Below are 15,810 nucleotides of genomic sequence, written 5' to 3'. Positions count from 1 at the left end.
GTGTGATTTAAAGAGAATCTTAAACATTGTAGCTGTGATCATAGCATCATTGAAAGGCTGTCCCTCTTGGTGTAATAAGTAAGTAAAATGTAGTTATTAAGTGCTTTTCACAGACAAACAGTCACATAGTGAAAAAAGAGTCAAATGAATTAGAATATTAAGTGTATTAAGAATATTAACATAGCTGGTTAAAAAGATACAGGTATGGATAATACAATTAACAGGTAGCTTTAAAATAAATAAGTAATAATTCAATAAACTAACAGTAAGCTTTTCATTCCCAGGGCAGTAGTCCTGTCCAGCCCAGTTAAGCAGCATTTACTCCAGTCCAGCGCCCCCTCAGGGTCAGTTTGACTGTCAGACTGTCAGTATGATTGGACCTTTTCCCACTTCTGTCCAACCCAGCAGTGCAGCCCAGTTAAGTTTGGGACATTTTCGATCTCCTCATCTTAACTTATATGGCGAGGCAACACTGTACCGAGCCAAGTCGAGATCAGCACATTTCTCTTCCTTCCCGTGTCCCTGGTTTCTTGTGATAAGGATGTTATGTAATGGGTGTATGTAGTTGACAAGGGAGTATAGATCAAAATGAGTAGCCCTACGCCTTCCTTTCATTTTTTGCTGAGGATGCACAAACATTCCCTCCTCTCATCCCATTTGTAAAAGTACATCGATGTTTATCGCAATATTAACGGATAGCTGAGTGCATAGCACTGCCGCTGATCAATGTACTCAGAGGTCAGCACATGGTCAAATTAATAGAAACACTATATGCTCTTTAAAGTAACACATAATGTTCGTTTTTGGCACTGAATAAAAGTTGACTTTTAAAACATACTGATCAGAAGTCCAGCCCATGTTACTATTCCTTTAAACCTTTAACAAACAAAGAGGAAAAAGATGCTATTGATCATCGATGGAGGATTAGATTTGCAGTAGGGGCAAAATGGGAGGAGCATATAAGAGAGTATCCACTTACCCTTTTATTAAATTTTTCTTTAGCAGATAGGCTGTTAACAATAACTATCTAATGGTCCCACATCACCCTTATTCTTTCCTCCCTTCGTTGGCTTTCACTGAAATTCATAATTGATTTTAAAATTGTATTTGTAACATATGTATGACCAAGCTCTTGAATTTATTCATCTGGGGGCAAAAAAGTCATAGATTTTAAAACTATAGATTTTAGTCCTGTTCTTTATTACGTTTCAGGAAGATTGTCTCTCTTAGCATTGCTAGGATTCAGCCAAAAATAGTAATCTAATTGGCTCGCATCAGTCCAATCAGCTTCTCATTTATAGATAAAAAGCTATACAACCTTTGAGCCCCGTGTCCTCAGCACAACTGATCACCAGCTAGTGTAAAAAATGAGAGCATTTGACAGCTAATGAGTCTGAAATGGACAAATGACAAGTTAAAGGAAAAATGTGAACTTTTGACCCCTACAGTGAAGGGATCCAGGCGCAAGCATGAGAGAAGGGTTGCTGTGAATCAATACAATATTGTTGTGAGTGAGCAGCAATCTGCTGAAACACTTCTATTCACACGGCAGTGGTCACTTCCAAGATGAGTTCTTCCATCCATTATGGCGCAAAGGATCAGCGAATGGTTTGAATATTAAAATAATGTGATTCATATGCTATGGCCATCATAGTTACTATACATGAGCCCAGCTGAACGTCTGTGGGAGGGTGTAAGGTGCATTGAAGCTTCTGGGGACGTGTTCTGGTCCACAACACTTTCTCCTAGATTTTGTCATTCATCTTTATTGCTTTGTTGCTCATTCTGGAAGGAGAACCTTACTATCATAGCCAGTTCAAGTAATTCAGATCATTAGCATATCAACCACCACAGGAGCCTGCGTGTCTAACTATCAAGCCATTGTCAAGGACTCGACATTATGTCGTTGTACTCTTGGATGTTGATAATAAAAATGGCACTGGGTTTCCTGTTGGATGAGCAATAATAAAACACCAAGATAATACTCCTCAGCAGAGTTCCTTTTCTTGGTTTCCACAAACAACATTTATAATCTCCCTCCAAAGGCTCCACTGAATTGAAGATTAGGGGGCAATAAGTGAGATCCTTACTGCTTCATAGCGCAAAATGAACATAATACATCTTCAAGAGTTTGACAGAGAACCTGATCAATAACGGTGACTTCACACACACACACACACACACACACTGATTTGCAATTTTAACCTACTCACTGATGGAAGTCAGTTTTATAGAGGGACCATTAGAGGACGCACTCAATCCAAAAGCTAAATAACACAGGCGCAATATAATTACAGTATAATTCATTGAGATATCTAGTAGATGCTCACTGGGTGCTTTTGCTGGAGCTCTGATTAGTTAGCTACCTCAGTTCAGTAGAGAAAAATAGATTTTATTACTTCTGTCGATAAGAGGCCATCACAGTGAATCTGTGCTTGCAGAAGGAGTTCATTAAAGGTCACAGGCATCTTAATCAGAGATGTTGGGCCATTTGCTTTAGTAGTATCGGTTTCATGCGCACAAACTTGCACACACACTTTTGAGTTATTTGTTTCTAAGGCGATTTCACCACAAGTTTGCATACATTATTAAGATAAAACTGCGCTAAAGCGATCAAATGCCAGACTGAATTTACGAACATCTCGAGCCCTGCATGTGCTTCTCTTTCCTTTTCAGCCTTTCTTGTGCGATAATTGCCTCTCTCTCTCTCTAACTTTGAAGCCATCTCACCCCCTCACTTACTCTTTGGTAAATTTTGAATTCCACCACTTTTCACAGGGTTAACATCAGAGTTAGAGATGCTTCATTACAAACTATTCCATCACTTAAACCTGGGATGAATTTTACAGCTGACCTAAAAGGCGTGCAGGAGAACACAGAGCATTACTTTCAGATCTGACCCGTCTGACTCTAGTTAGACTCTAACTCTGTCAACGCCATAAATGTAGTTTTCATCATTATTTTTTCCTGTTTGCCAGATAATGCTCTCTATTTGTATTTATTAAAGTCACCGCTACATGCTGTAACATACAGACCCTAATCTAAGACACTCCCAATCTTTCTGAATCCCATTAATTGATTAATTCTAGCATTTTGACAGATGTTTCAATATTCTATATTACAAAGATACATGAAAGAGATTTGTGGTTTCCACGGGCCAGATTTCTTAAAGCTCTGCTCCACAGCAAATTCTTCTTTCACTTCAAAAAGCTACAGGATTTAATAAAGATGTACAGCATCATCTTCATGACTGAAAGGTGTGGACACACTTATTATTGCATATTTATTTGTTGGACTTTCCCTTTCATAGCACAAAACTTTGTTTCCGGCACACAATTTAATGCCACAAAAAAGGACGCGTTACTTTAGTTGTGGGATTTGTGATAGTTGGAGCTTTCATTTAAAGTAATGAAAGAGAGAAATGTTATCAGGAATAGAACGTAACTGTGACGTGTGGGTGACTCAAAGCTGTGACTGTGACTGCAATGCCAAAACTCTGGCTCTGTTCTGAAGCTCTTCACTCAGTCGTCACCCAGAGTGCTGATAGCTGAGTCCCTCTCTGCACCTCAATGATACAAGTATTCATAGAAACTGAGCAGAACTGAACAGAAACTGTTTCAGTTTGGGGGCTTTTTTTGTTAAATTTCTACACAGAGATTGATGGTAATGTTGTCACCACCACCACATTCATCAATATGAAAGTGTAGCCAGTAGCTTCTTAGCTTATCTTGGGGGAAAAAAAAGTCTGGAAAGAGAGGAAAACAAACTCAGCCTACCGGCTTTCTTTATCTCACTATGAACACATTATATCTTGTTTGTTCAAGAAGACCAAATGTAAACACACCAATTTGTGGTTTTGGGTGGAGGTTGTGTCCCAGACTATATCTCAAACATTTGTAGTGATTTCCTGGAGTATTGTCATTTGAGTTGAGTTAAGTTTAGCAACTGCAAGCTATAATTTAGAGCGAGTGTTGTACTTTTTATATCTGTGAGTATGCTATGGATCCCTTGCATCTGAGTGAGATAAATTTTGTGATCCCAGCAAACAGCCAAGATATACGTCTGGGCGTGGAATATATGTCCCCTAACAATCCCACTCACTGAGAGGCTGTGCACACACTTGGTGTTAACGACGGGTCTTTGAGTTAAGGCTTAGGGCATTGGTTCCCAAACTTTTTTTGCTAGGGCCCCTTTGTTTTACAAGAAAAACGCCTCTCTGTGCAAAATGGGTTTAAAAACATAAACTGCTGTGGGATACTGTTTGTCTGTGATTTAGACAGGGGGAACAAATTGTGGCAGGATCAGCCTGATGTTATTTGTATCCCGCTGTAACTTTACTGTATAAAGAGCTAACATCTCCAACATGTCAGGAGTAGTTAGTCATTACAAGAAGTGTTAAACTTGAGGGGGTAGGGACAAATAAGTATATAGTATATACTTCTGCCTACTCCTTTTCAAACAAATAATGGAATGATATTTTGTAATGATTGTGAAGGCACATGTTTGAAATGTTTGAAATAAAAAATTAACTGAACTGAACTAAAAATCAAGAATGGGGGATACTGTTTGTCTGTGATTTGGAGAGCCCAGCGCTGCTCACGACGCAGGGAAAACCAATTCTGTCAGGGAGACCTACCTCGGCACTTGTGCAGGTGAAGCCAAAGGGAAGATATGCTTCACCATATTTTCGAGTCTTTGGCTTAGAATGAAGTTGGTTTGGAAACATATTCAGCTATGCTTCATCTCCTGCTTTGCGTTTGTGCGGGAGCCCCGTGCTAGCAGTTTTTCCCTTTTCATACCGGGCCCCCCTGCAATGACCCCCCACACTTTGGGAAGCTCTGGCTTAGGGTATAAATTTAATAATAAGTTTTAGGATGGCCTCTTTCTACTTACATGAACAGAAGGAGGAAGTTCCAATTCCAGTCACTGACAAAACAGAAACTGTTTCATGAGATATTCTACTTGTTTCTTTGTTTCTTTCTTGTTCTTTCAAGTTCCTGAAAGCCATTACACAGTGTTTATTTCCAAAGCAAAACTGTTTGACACGCAAACCTCGTGTCTGGAAGGACAAGAGGTTTCAACATGAAACAGTTACTACACCCTTACAAACTGTGATTAGTGAGGCTTTACTGGCAAAGACCTAGTGTTAGAGGACTTTATAACACACTTGCAGTTAAGGTTAAATGGTCTGCATTTCATGTGAAGTTCTCAGCATTCTCGTGTGGCCTCCACAAGCAAAAAAAGAGGGGGGTGGGGGCTAGACTGGAATTGGGCCAGATTTACTTGAAGACTAGGATGGGGACGGCCGCACCTGCTGTTGTTATTGTACTGTTTTCAAGACCTCTCCTTGGAGGATGCATGCAAAGTATCACAAACGTGACAACATTTGTCTCACCTTCACTCAAGTAGAGTCATAATTATGGATATAAAACTATAACAATGACATTTAATGTGAGAGAACAGACTTTACCTGCTTACGTACTAAAAAAGAACCAGATTTCATTATGTATCCTCCAAGAAGATGAAGAAGAATTCAGCAAGACCAACTAGTCATCTATGATAACTACAAGTAAATATAATGAAATCATTATACCGAAGAGTGAGAAATTGGTCTTTTCTTCTTACTGTGTTTCCAAAAAAACGTGTCATTTAATTCCAATTTGGGCCACCCTGCTAAAGACAGTCATTTAATGCACATATGGAGCATTCGTATTAAGAAAAAACTGCAAAATAAGAAATTGTGATTTTTTTAATGGTTTGTCAGAAAGTTAAAATCGTCACAATTTGTTGCATACAAGAGGTATCTTGCATGAGAAAATCTAACACCAGTTTGCAAAAGCTGTGTGGCTCTGTGTGGGTGGGTGGTCCCAAGGGGTGTGCATTTGCACTCAGCCCTAACTGACCCCTTATGTTGTTTATCAGTCACTAATTCATCCCAGTGGCATCTGGGTACTACTGCAGTCTGTCGTCACTGTGAAGCTTGGAGTGGTAGGGTGTCTAGCTAGGTATATTGTGGTGGGGTGGGTGCTTGTGTGTGCATGTGTGTTTGTCAGTGCATATGGGATGGGCTGTGCTCCCAAAAAAAGGCCTATCATGGTTACCACACTCCCCTAGCAGAGCATCCATCTGGACGCAAGTAGTCTCATTGTTTTGACACTCACAGCAGGATGCAGTCTGGAGAGGAGAGGGGAAGCCCTCTTCACCTCTTTAACAGTGTTGAACATGATGTAGCAGGATGGGTCTGTGTATAATGTATGAGTGTGTGCTGGTTTACAAATTTAAAAGGATAACTGATTATTTGAAATTGAATTAAAACATTTAATTATTGAAACTACAGCAGTGGGAAGTGAGGCAGAGGGAACGAGGCTCTTCTCATTCAGATGACAAACTAAAAAAAGAGCCTGGATCAGACTTGTTCAGTCCTTTTCCTTTGTTTGTTGCAGGGTGTTTATGTTTATGTTCCCCTGTCCTTTCCTGTTATTTGAGTAAGTTGTTGATAGGGCCTTTATTTGATTTATTAGAGGAGTCATATTTATAGATTGTTTTCATTTTGGCTTTAAACTCAGCCGTGTCAGTGGAAATTCCTTTAAGAAAAAATAAACCGTTAAACACCTCCTCTCCTCTGAGCTCACGCTGTGCCGGCACAGAGTCTCCTAGAATAACACATCATAGTCAATTTTCTACATCACTGTAATCAGTTTTACCCCATTTTCTTAACAAACACCATTTATAATGTTGTGTTGAAAGAAAAGTCAATATTCAATGAAATTCAGAGAATATATTCTCCATTACAGGGAAAAGGCATACATGTTCTACTTAGCGTCACGAGTTAAATTAGATGCATGACTATTTTTCTGGAAGAAATTTCAATGGTTTTATCACTCACACTGGTTTTCAGTAGAAGTAAAGAACAAACAATTACCTCACTCTGGAGCAACTAGATGGTGTCATCTTCACCACGAGACACACAAAAACACGCAGTGTCACGGGATCGCTCGTACAGATTTATTGTTCACAACAGGAACGTTGCCAGATAAAGTGCTGTATACTGGTTTCACATTCACTGACGCCAAGACAGGGTTACACTGGTTTTAAATGCTCTCTATGGAAGCCAGCAACATGTAAAATATAAATGATAACAGACAGAAGACGTGAGATAAAAGAAATTACGGCTCATCCGGTTTCCCTCGTCTCACTCTCGTCATACACCAAACTCACTCCCGTACTGGTGTCTTTTGTCGGGTTTCTCTGGATGCAAAGATTCAGTTCACGATGAGTCTTAGTTTTGGAGTTAGCCTGCTTGGAATAACACAACAATTTTCATTCAAAGTTCTCCATCACTAAATTCACATTAAACTGATTTTCTTTTGAAACATTCAAACATTCATTAAAGTGCCAAACTGAACGACCTGGCTCAAACATACAACTGTAAACCAGCACTGATCACAAGTGTATATTTTTTTAAGTAATGTTTTCCCCAGAGAAGTTCACGTTGCTGATATAAACCCAGCAAAGTGCTGAAAAGCAGAATAGTTGTAGACATCATAATAAGTGAGGGGCAGCCCAGGGTGGACAATCTATAGCAGCTTAGCATCAAAATTATACATTTCCCTCAATTTGGGGAAAACATCTGAGGTTGCAGGAAAGTAAATGTAAATAAGACATTTTAAAAAAAAGCAGTAAGGACATTTTGGGGGTGAAGAGGAAAAAGTGCTGCCAAGTCTACGTAAAGATGTGCAGACTCTAAAAAATCTGCGAGAGACATCCTTCGGGGAAGTTAGCACACACTATTGTGATGCTAGTTTTGCATATTTTGGTTTGCATCTTGAAATATAAATGCAATCAAGGCACAGTGGCTGCTCATGTGCACACACCTTCAAATTGGTTTTGACAGTCCATGCCGTGCAGTGACTGATTAGCTCCGACGCGAGACGGGCTTTTTGCCGTGGTACGGTCCAGTTGGGCTTTAAGTGTCAGGAAAACTTTCAGACAGTAAAATGAGGTTTTGCAAGACAAAACAAATCATCCTAAACAAAAGAAAAACTCATAAAGATACATACACTGGAAGTGATACAACACAGAACACGTTTTAAAGCTGTGGTTCCCAACCTTTTTAACTTCATGAAGAGGAACACATTTAAAGACGTTTAAGTCAGTTTATAGGATATAGGACAAGGGTGAGATTTTTGCAACAGCATCAGATGCGAATTAGTGTCTCTGAGTGGAACTGAACCAGCAACCTTTGACTTTGTTAGTCCATACCACTACACTATGGAGATATATCCATGATGTCATATATTACTCCCAATCATAAGCCAGTGCCAAAAAATTTAGAGCAGCTCTGAACTGTTGTAGATAATATCTAAAGATGTGTATGACGACACACAAGTTACAAACAGCAGGATCAGACATTAAATCATTTTCTTTTTTTAAACATGCCAGTTCAAATCTAAAACTGCACAATTATTAGAATAGGGAAGGGAATTTGTTTGGAAACGTGCCCTGTGCCTCCCTCCCACACACACACTACTTGGGCAACTCTGTCACCTAAACTGAGCATGCCCAGAAGTGATAATGCAGCTGATACAAATTATCTCATGCTGCGTGATACATATGAAAGAAAAACTCTAGTAAATCTCCCAAACTGAGGTCACATGTAAAAAAAGGCTATAGCCTGTATATAAAGGATGGCTGTAGCCACATTACATCACCCACTTCTACACATCATGACCAATCTTACTGAGGGTCTGAGGGCTTGTTAATCACAGTGTAGGCCTTCACCAAATTAGACCCTATTTCATTGTTTATTTTATTCTAAAAGTAGTTTACAATATGAACACTATACTTTATTAAATAACAGACAATAAAAGGGGAGAGTTACTGAGATATTAAGTGAGAAGTCTACTTGCATCTTCTTCTATGCAAGTGGATTTCTTTCTGCAAGCACTCGCCCACTGCTGGCTATGAGTCAGAATCCAGGTTTAAAATGGCTTTATTATTCAGACTCAGAGTATACTACTACTACTGGATTTGTGTGGTAGGGTTGTGATTACTACAGTTTTTTACATTGAGAAGGGCTAGGGCTGCACTAAAGCCTCGACCAGTATTGACTTGAATTGTAGGTACTTCATTTTTTTTATTTCAAAGGGAAGGAGTGTTTGGAATAATAAAGCTATTTTTAACTCTTTACCCCTTGAAAGCCTGCTAGGAGTAAGCCCTTCAAATCCTTTTCTGAACTAAGCAGTTTCTGGTGATTGGGTTTGCATCAGAAGTTAGTGAGGGTGGTCTCTGCCTTTGCTGCTACCTTTGGAAAAATCTGGAAACTATTTTAATGGCAGACTAAAGACAACATTTTTATTCTAAAAGGTCAAAACTCATTAAGGCCACAGAGCGGGTCATCAAATAACGTCTTTATAGGGAAAAGCATTTGGACAGTGTGATGCATTTATAAGGATGCATAGTTATGGTTATTGACCAGTTTGAGGAAAATATTACAACAGTTCAAATAAAATGACTTGTCGTCACTCATGTGACTTACAGATCACCTCGCCCTTAGGTTGGGAACAACGGCCTTAAAAATCCGCTGTAATAAGACTTCACGTGTGAAAATAATGACAAGGATTATTCATAGCACAACAATAACTTGTCACGGAAAGATTTCCTTATACACAAACCTTACAAAGTGCTGCTTTATATAGCCATGGGATCATGACTCAATGCATATGTTTACTCTCATCATGACTTCTGTCCTTCCAGAGTTCTTGGGTCTGTTGATGATTTTCACATTTAATCAGTGCCATATTTTTCAGTTTGAACTATAAACACACATACGTATACATTCATATTCACTCCTTGATTAAAGATAAAGGCACCAGAGTCCCCCCACCCACCACCACCCCACCCATGCTCACGCAACAAAGCGTCCTGTATGTCAGCACAGGTCTTTCTCTTCCATGAGGCTGTTCTACAATACTGAAACCTCATGAAAATGCAGCATTAAGCTTATAAAACTACTCCGTTCATGGAAATGTTAAAGTAAAATGATTGTGTATGGATTATGTCAAACTAAAGCTGAAGAATGATATGGACTGTGAAGCACAAACATGAAAAAAAAATGAGCATCGGGTTCTTAAAATACAGTTTTATTTGTGAATTTACACAGATTAGCAATACATCTAAAAGCAACTCCATTAGATAACCATTTATATAGGATTTTCACAGGTCACAAAGTAGCTTGGCTCATTCTGGCATGCCAAAGCAAAACTCGTTCTTTTTGTTTGTTTACTTTTTTTTGGTTTGTTTTTTTGTGTTGAACAGAAAAAAAAAAAAAAGAAAAAAAAAAGAGGGTGAGACATTAGCAAAGCAAGGTGCAAACAGTCAAAAACAGATGAGAAAATAAAAAGGATGTGATGCAAATTCAGTTCATCTGGAAGCAATTTTGCTAAAAAAGAAAAAAAGTTAATAAAAAAAAAAAAAAAAAAAAAAACACCACCTAATGCATTCTGCAAACTTAAAAAAAAAAAAAAGAAAAGAAAAAAAAACCGTACTGCGATACAAATGGAGGATGAAAAAAGATTTCCTGGAGGAGCGATGTATCAAAGAAAACCAAAAAAACAACATCTGAGTGGTGAAAATATGGTGTGTTAGTATCAGGTTGTCCTTTTCCCCTGCTCCTGTCTACTACACACAGATAAGCACTTCCATTTCCTCTCTTTCTCCATCTTTCAGTTGTGTGACCTCAGTTCTTCGCCCGGAGCCAAAAGCTATCGTTTAACACGGCTAAAGATGTGCCCCTAAACCCTCCCGCACTCCCTCCAAATCCAATACTTCACATTGCTAGCTGGGATATTGGTACATCTGGTTAAACTGCAGGGGGGAGGATATGCAGCAACCCATCACACTTTGGCTTTGCTGAGTTCAACTGTGGGTCATCCGCCAGTTACAACAGGATCGTGTTTAGAAGAGAAATTACAGGAGGGGAGGCTTTAGAAGCTGAAATAATGACCGGGCCCGGAAAGGAATCATAAAAAAATAAAATGTCCTATGACCTCCTAATGATGTTCCAGTTCTTGGAGGAAATAAAACAGCAAATTAAGCAAGGAGGCGTAGCTGCTGAGTGTAGCCACTGCAAAAATATAAAATAAAATAATAAAGTTTTGAGGTGCCTGAGGGGTGTCGATGCAGTCACTGGGGTGATTTAACAGAGTTCTTATTAGGGTCTATGACGCCTGAGCAGGCAGATAAGAATCACAACCCTTGTCTTATTAAAATAATGGAGGAAAAAAATTACAATATGGCTTAAAAACACACGCACGCACGCACAAACACACCAAACAAAAAGACGTCACCGCTCTACTCTCCATGACCCATGCTTCCCATCGCAGCTGGGGACTGCGTTTAGCAGAAACGCTGCTTGAGCACAGTAATATTTTCTCACGTGTGACACCAATGAAAGATTATTCTGTCCGTCTTCATTCAACTCACTTTCTGGGTCCTGACCGCTCCCCGACACCATGCCTCGCTTTCTACTTGCACGACTTTTACCAAATTACTTCACGATCCTCCTCACTGGTGAAACCACTTGCAACTAAAATGTGTTATATACCACAAAAAGTGCTGCACCATGAAATAAAAAATATATAGCTAACGAGAAAAAAAATCTATAGCCAACATATCCAGTTTTCATATATCTGTGTTATATAGTAACTTTGTGTACTCTGAAGGTTAGAATATAATTTGAAAAAAAAAAAAAAAAAAAAAAAAAAAAAAAAAATCAGGCATCACTACAGAAGACAGCCAAATAAATTCAGTTGCTGCAAAAAAAATAAAACAGGAAAAAAAGAGAAATCATGCATAACATCTGTATTCTCTGTAGAAGCTTAGAAATGAGTACAAAACAGTCAACTAATACCAAATTTGTGTTCAGTAAAAATGAGATGACAAACTAGAAATAGAGATGCTTGCTTAAGATGAGATTGTTTTTTCCTCCCATTAATTTGGCAAAAAACCAACAAACACTGAGATGAAAAGGACAAGATGAAAAAAAAAAAATGCTACATAAATATTCTCTCTCAGATAAAAGTTGTGATAGACTGTCAGCCTCACTGTCTCTACTCTTAAAACTCATCTGTAGTTCAACCACAACAAGCTGAAAAGAAGGTTTTTGTCAGAAGCCTGTGCCTACAGTAGCCTGAAGAGCGTGAGAGAGCCTCTCTCACAGTAAATAAATCAACACAAACCCTGTGGCTGTTTTCTTTTTCCCTCTGAGACCAGTTTTCCAGTGTGACTTGAAATTTTATGTGGTCTCGCTGTTCCGTATGCAGAGTCAGGTGACCGGGATATAAAAAAAAAAGAAGAAGAAGAAGAAGGAGGAGGTAAAAGGGCTGGAAGGTCTTAGAAGGGGAGGAAAAAAAGCGTTTCTTTTAAACGTGTGCAGTTTTACAACACTCGGGCTGCATTCCAATTATTTGAAGCAAGAAAAAAACAACGTGGTTTCACGTTCCATTTTTCAACCCGGGAATAATCACAGGAGTAGCCAAAAACTCAGGATCTAAACCGGCCTTCAATGACACTTTCAAGGAGCCCCGTTAAAGCCCTGCACAGGAGGTCAGGTGTGCAGACACCCCACTACCAGCCCTAGCCACCCCACATCTGTTGCAGTTTTAATCTGTGGCCTCACTTGCCCGCCCCAAACCCCTAAGCTTTCTTGTCTTTTTGCAGAAGGAGAAAACGTCTCTTTTTTTATTACAAACAGATTTTTGTTAATTCGTTTCCTCTGCCTTTTGCACATAAAACCTTTTGTTAAAAAACAAATAAAATTAAAAACATAAAAGGACATTTAAAACAAAATAAAAACAGACATTATTAAAACAGAAAACGGGGGTTTGCTTGCCCCTCATTCTTCTATGCAGATGATCTCCCCGTCTGCCTCGCCCCCTGCTGCCTGCTCGCTCTCAAGCCTCCGTCTTCTCTTTCTTTTTGTTTTTCTTCAGGAAGGATGGGGTGCGGAACTTCTTCTTCTTCTTGGTGTTGGGCGACTTGGAGGGCGAGCTCTCGGGGGACAGGGCCTCTTCGATTTTCTCCCCGGAGCGCACGGTGATCTCCACGCTCTCGACGCTGGTGGTCAGCTGGCTCACGCGCTTTGACAGCTCCTCGTCCACGTCCCCGTGGTCGTTTTTACCGTTCATCAGTCCTGTGTGGTTCTCTGCGGGAAGGGAAATTAGCCAGACACAAGTTAGAGGTGAAAACATCGGGCACAACATCTGCAAGATGTGATAAATTCTCCCACGACAAAGAAGAGCTCCCTGGATTTAAGTGTTCTTTGGAAGGGATACATGTAGGGTAAATCTATGAGCTGCAAGGCATTCTCTTTTCAAATAAAATATTCTTTGGCTTTTTACATCATGATCATGTTTAGCATTTTGGCATACAAGCTATTATCTGGTAGTTAAACAGAGTTCATTAAAACTGGCTCTTTTCTAGTCGTTTTCCACCAATAGGAATCTTCAGCTTGTGGATGTCCACCAAGAACAAACTCATAACTATTACTGGTGGAGCATCACTGAGGTGCATGTTCATGTTATCATATTGGAGGAATGACTGATTAAATCAATATATTTTCCTCACACTGAATATGTCTCATCTCTTATTGTGTCTCATTGTGTCCTCTTGTGCCAAATGCGAGGCTCTGTTGTCGGATGTACTAATCACACAGTGTCCCCGTGCTCTACATATTTCGTAATATCCCTGCGTAAAAACCCCAGTGACCTGATAGCCCAGAGAGTCTGCCCTCCTTTCAACCCAACAAAATGGGAGCTTTGAACAGCACACTGCACACACTGCCTTAATCGGTGTTCACGTAACATGCCGGGAAGCGTCACATCTCCGTTCTCTGTGCTGCAAATGCAGGTTAACCAATCCAGGGCGCTGGTTTCATATTACGCACCAAACGTGTCCTCTCAGGTTATTTTCATCATTGCATAAAAACCAGATGGTTGGACTAAAAGGCTTGCTGTACACCACGGCTGACCTCATGGTGACAGTGTCAGAAAATATAGGTCCCCTGAGTGAACGCGCCGTTATTGGTTAATTGTTATTGTGTGGTTTTGCGTGTTTGCCCTGGAAGGAAGTGGACAGGAAGCCAATCCCATAGTGCCATTATTTACAACTTGTAGAGAGACCTCTATGATCCTGCCATTTCTTGGCGGCACACCAAATGGCTTCAAATGTCAATCTTGCGTGTTAACAGACGAAATACATTCAAAGGGCGGCAACAGGCAAGAAACCCAGTGATGTGAAACTTCCCATTACCAATCCCTCAGATCTGTGATGTTAACACCAAATGAACATTCACTCTTGATAAGTCTTTATAATGATGCGTGTAAGACTGCGACAAAACCTCAAGTTTAGATAAAAACACTGAATGAGCCAAATAAGAAAATCAATACCGTCTTGTATCTTTCATTAGGAAGTGATGCAGAGCATGACGGCAAAGCTCTCAATTTATTGGCTGATCCATGTTCCTACTCTCATCTATGGCCACAAGCTGTAGGTAGTGACCAAACGAATATTTAACTGTTGGCAAAATGAGCCTTCTTTGAATGTCTGGGCTCTCTATTAGAGATAGGGGTGAGCAGCTCAGAGGAGAGATGCTGCTCCTCTACATCAAAAGGAAAGGCGACTCAGGCATCTGATCAGGACGCCTTCTAGGCAAGGTGTTTCAGGCATGTTCAACAAGGAGGAGACCTCTGGGCAGGACATGGTAGACAGCTTACCCCCCCAAGACTGTCTGGTGAGAGGGGGGTCTGGGCATCACTACTCACACCGTAGCAGACCCAGATAACTAGCAGAAAATGGAAGTATGAGTTTTCATCAGGAGGGAGTTCGTTTATCTTAGCAATAAAATGAGAGAAAAGTGCTGGGCTGATATAACCACAAATTGATGCCATTTCTTGAAGCAGCTACTCTCTGGCAACCAATTGCAAAATCACAGAAATCCCTGAATGCTTGATAAGTTTACAAGACTTCAAGTCTTTAAAAATTGCTTCTCCCATTGCTCTAAAAAACAAACAAACCTTTGGACCCTCAATGGCAAAATAATAAGTGTATAAAATATGAATTCATACCTTTCAGGCAATGCTACATTTTCATAACCCAATATAAATTTGAATTGTCCAAAAAAAAAAAAAAAAAAAAGCCAGAGAGGTATTAAATGTAGTGAAACTGTTGCAGTTTCATTGAATTAGATGACCACGTTTTAACATGAAAGACTAGTTAGTACAGCATGAGCTAGTTCAGGCACTGTATAATAAGCATTTAGTCTATTGCAGTTAAATTTACGCTCTCATGCTCGTCCACAAACACACGTCGGACATTAAAGTCAAAAAGCAAGACAGTGAAGCTCATTCTGAAAAACAATTCAGTCTGTGAGTGAGTGATACCTTCTTTAGCTGAAGTGCTTTGCGGGGACTGGGTGACAGACAGAGACTGAGAGAGAGTGGAGCCATCGTCAGAGGTTAGCTCGTGCTCGCCATCTGCAGGGAGGGTAGGGACGGGGCCAGGTGGGGGGAGGTTGTGAGGGTTGGATGAGAGGATTGTGGCAGGGTGTAGGGGGTGGAAGTAGAGGGAAGACAGCAGGGGTGAGTGGGATGAGAGGTTGGAGGGAATTGGGATGAAGGGTCCGGAGGGAGTGGGGTGGGGAGGTTGACAGATTAGTGGTAACACACACACACATGTTAGAATCAGGGCATGCACAGCTGTTTTCCAACAAAATTTACAAAATCCTTGTCTGCTGATCACCCAGCTATCAGA

General features: G+C 40.1%; 1 protein-coding gene across 8 annotated transcripts in view; it reads right to left on the bottom strand.

Annotated features, from left to right (window-relative positions):
- Positions 1-11,724: 11,724 nt before the first annotated feature.
- The window catches only part of add3a (adducin 3 (gamma) a), a 103,497-nt gene continuing 99,411 nt past the window's right edge, over positions 11,725-15,810 (bottom strand). For 6 of the 8 annotated variants that reach the window (XM_080879589.1, XM_080879590.1, XM_080879588.1 and 3 more), the window contains 2 exons: positions 15,441-15,533; positions 11,725-13,204 (listed from right to left, as the gene is read on the bottom strand). In XM_080879589.1, the coding sequence (XP_080735715.1) occupies positions 12,954-13,204; positions 15,441-15,533 (344 nt within the window). In that variant the 3' untranslated portion in view covers positions 11,725-12,953. The remainder of the gene's footprint in view (positions 13,205-15,440; positions 15,534-15,810) is intronic. The other 2 variants (XM_080879593.1, XM_080879594.1) reach the window with 1 other exon arrangement.

This window comes from Rhamphochromis sp. 'chilingali' (assembly GCF_963969265.1).
Source record: "Rhamphochromis sp. 'chilingali' genome assembly, chromosome: 4".
NCBI classification, from domain to species: Eukaryota; Metazoa; Chordata; class Actinopteri; order Cichliformes; family Cichlidae; genus Rhamphochromis; species Rhamphochromis sp. 'chilingali'.
Note: the sequence above shows the minus strand (reverse complement) of the source record. Positions and strands in the feature narration are given on the sequence as shown.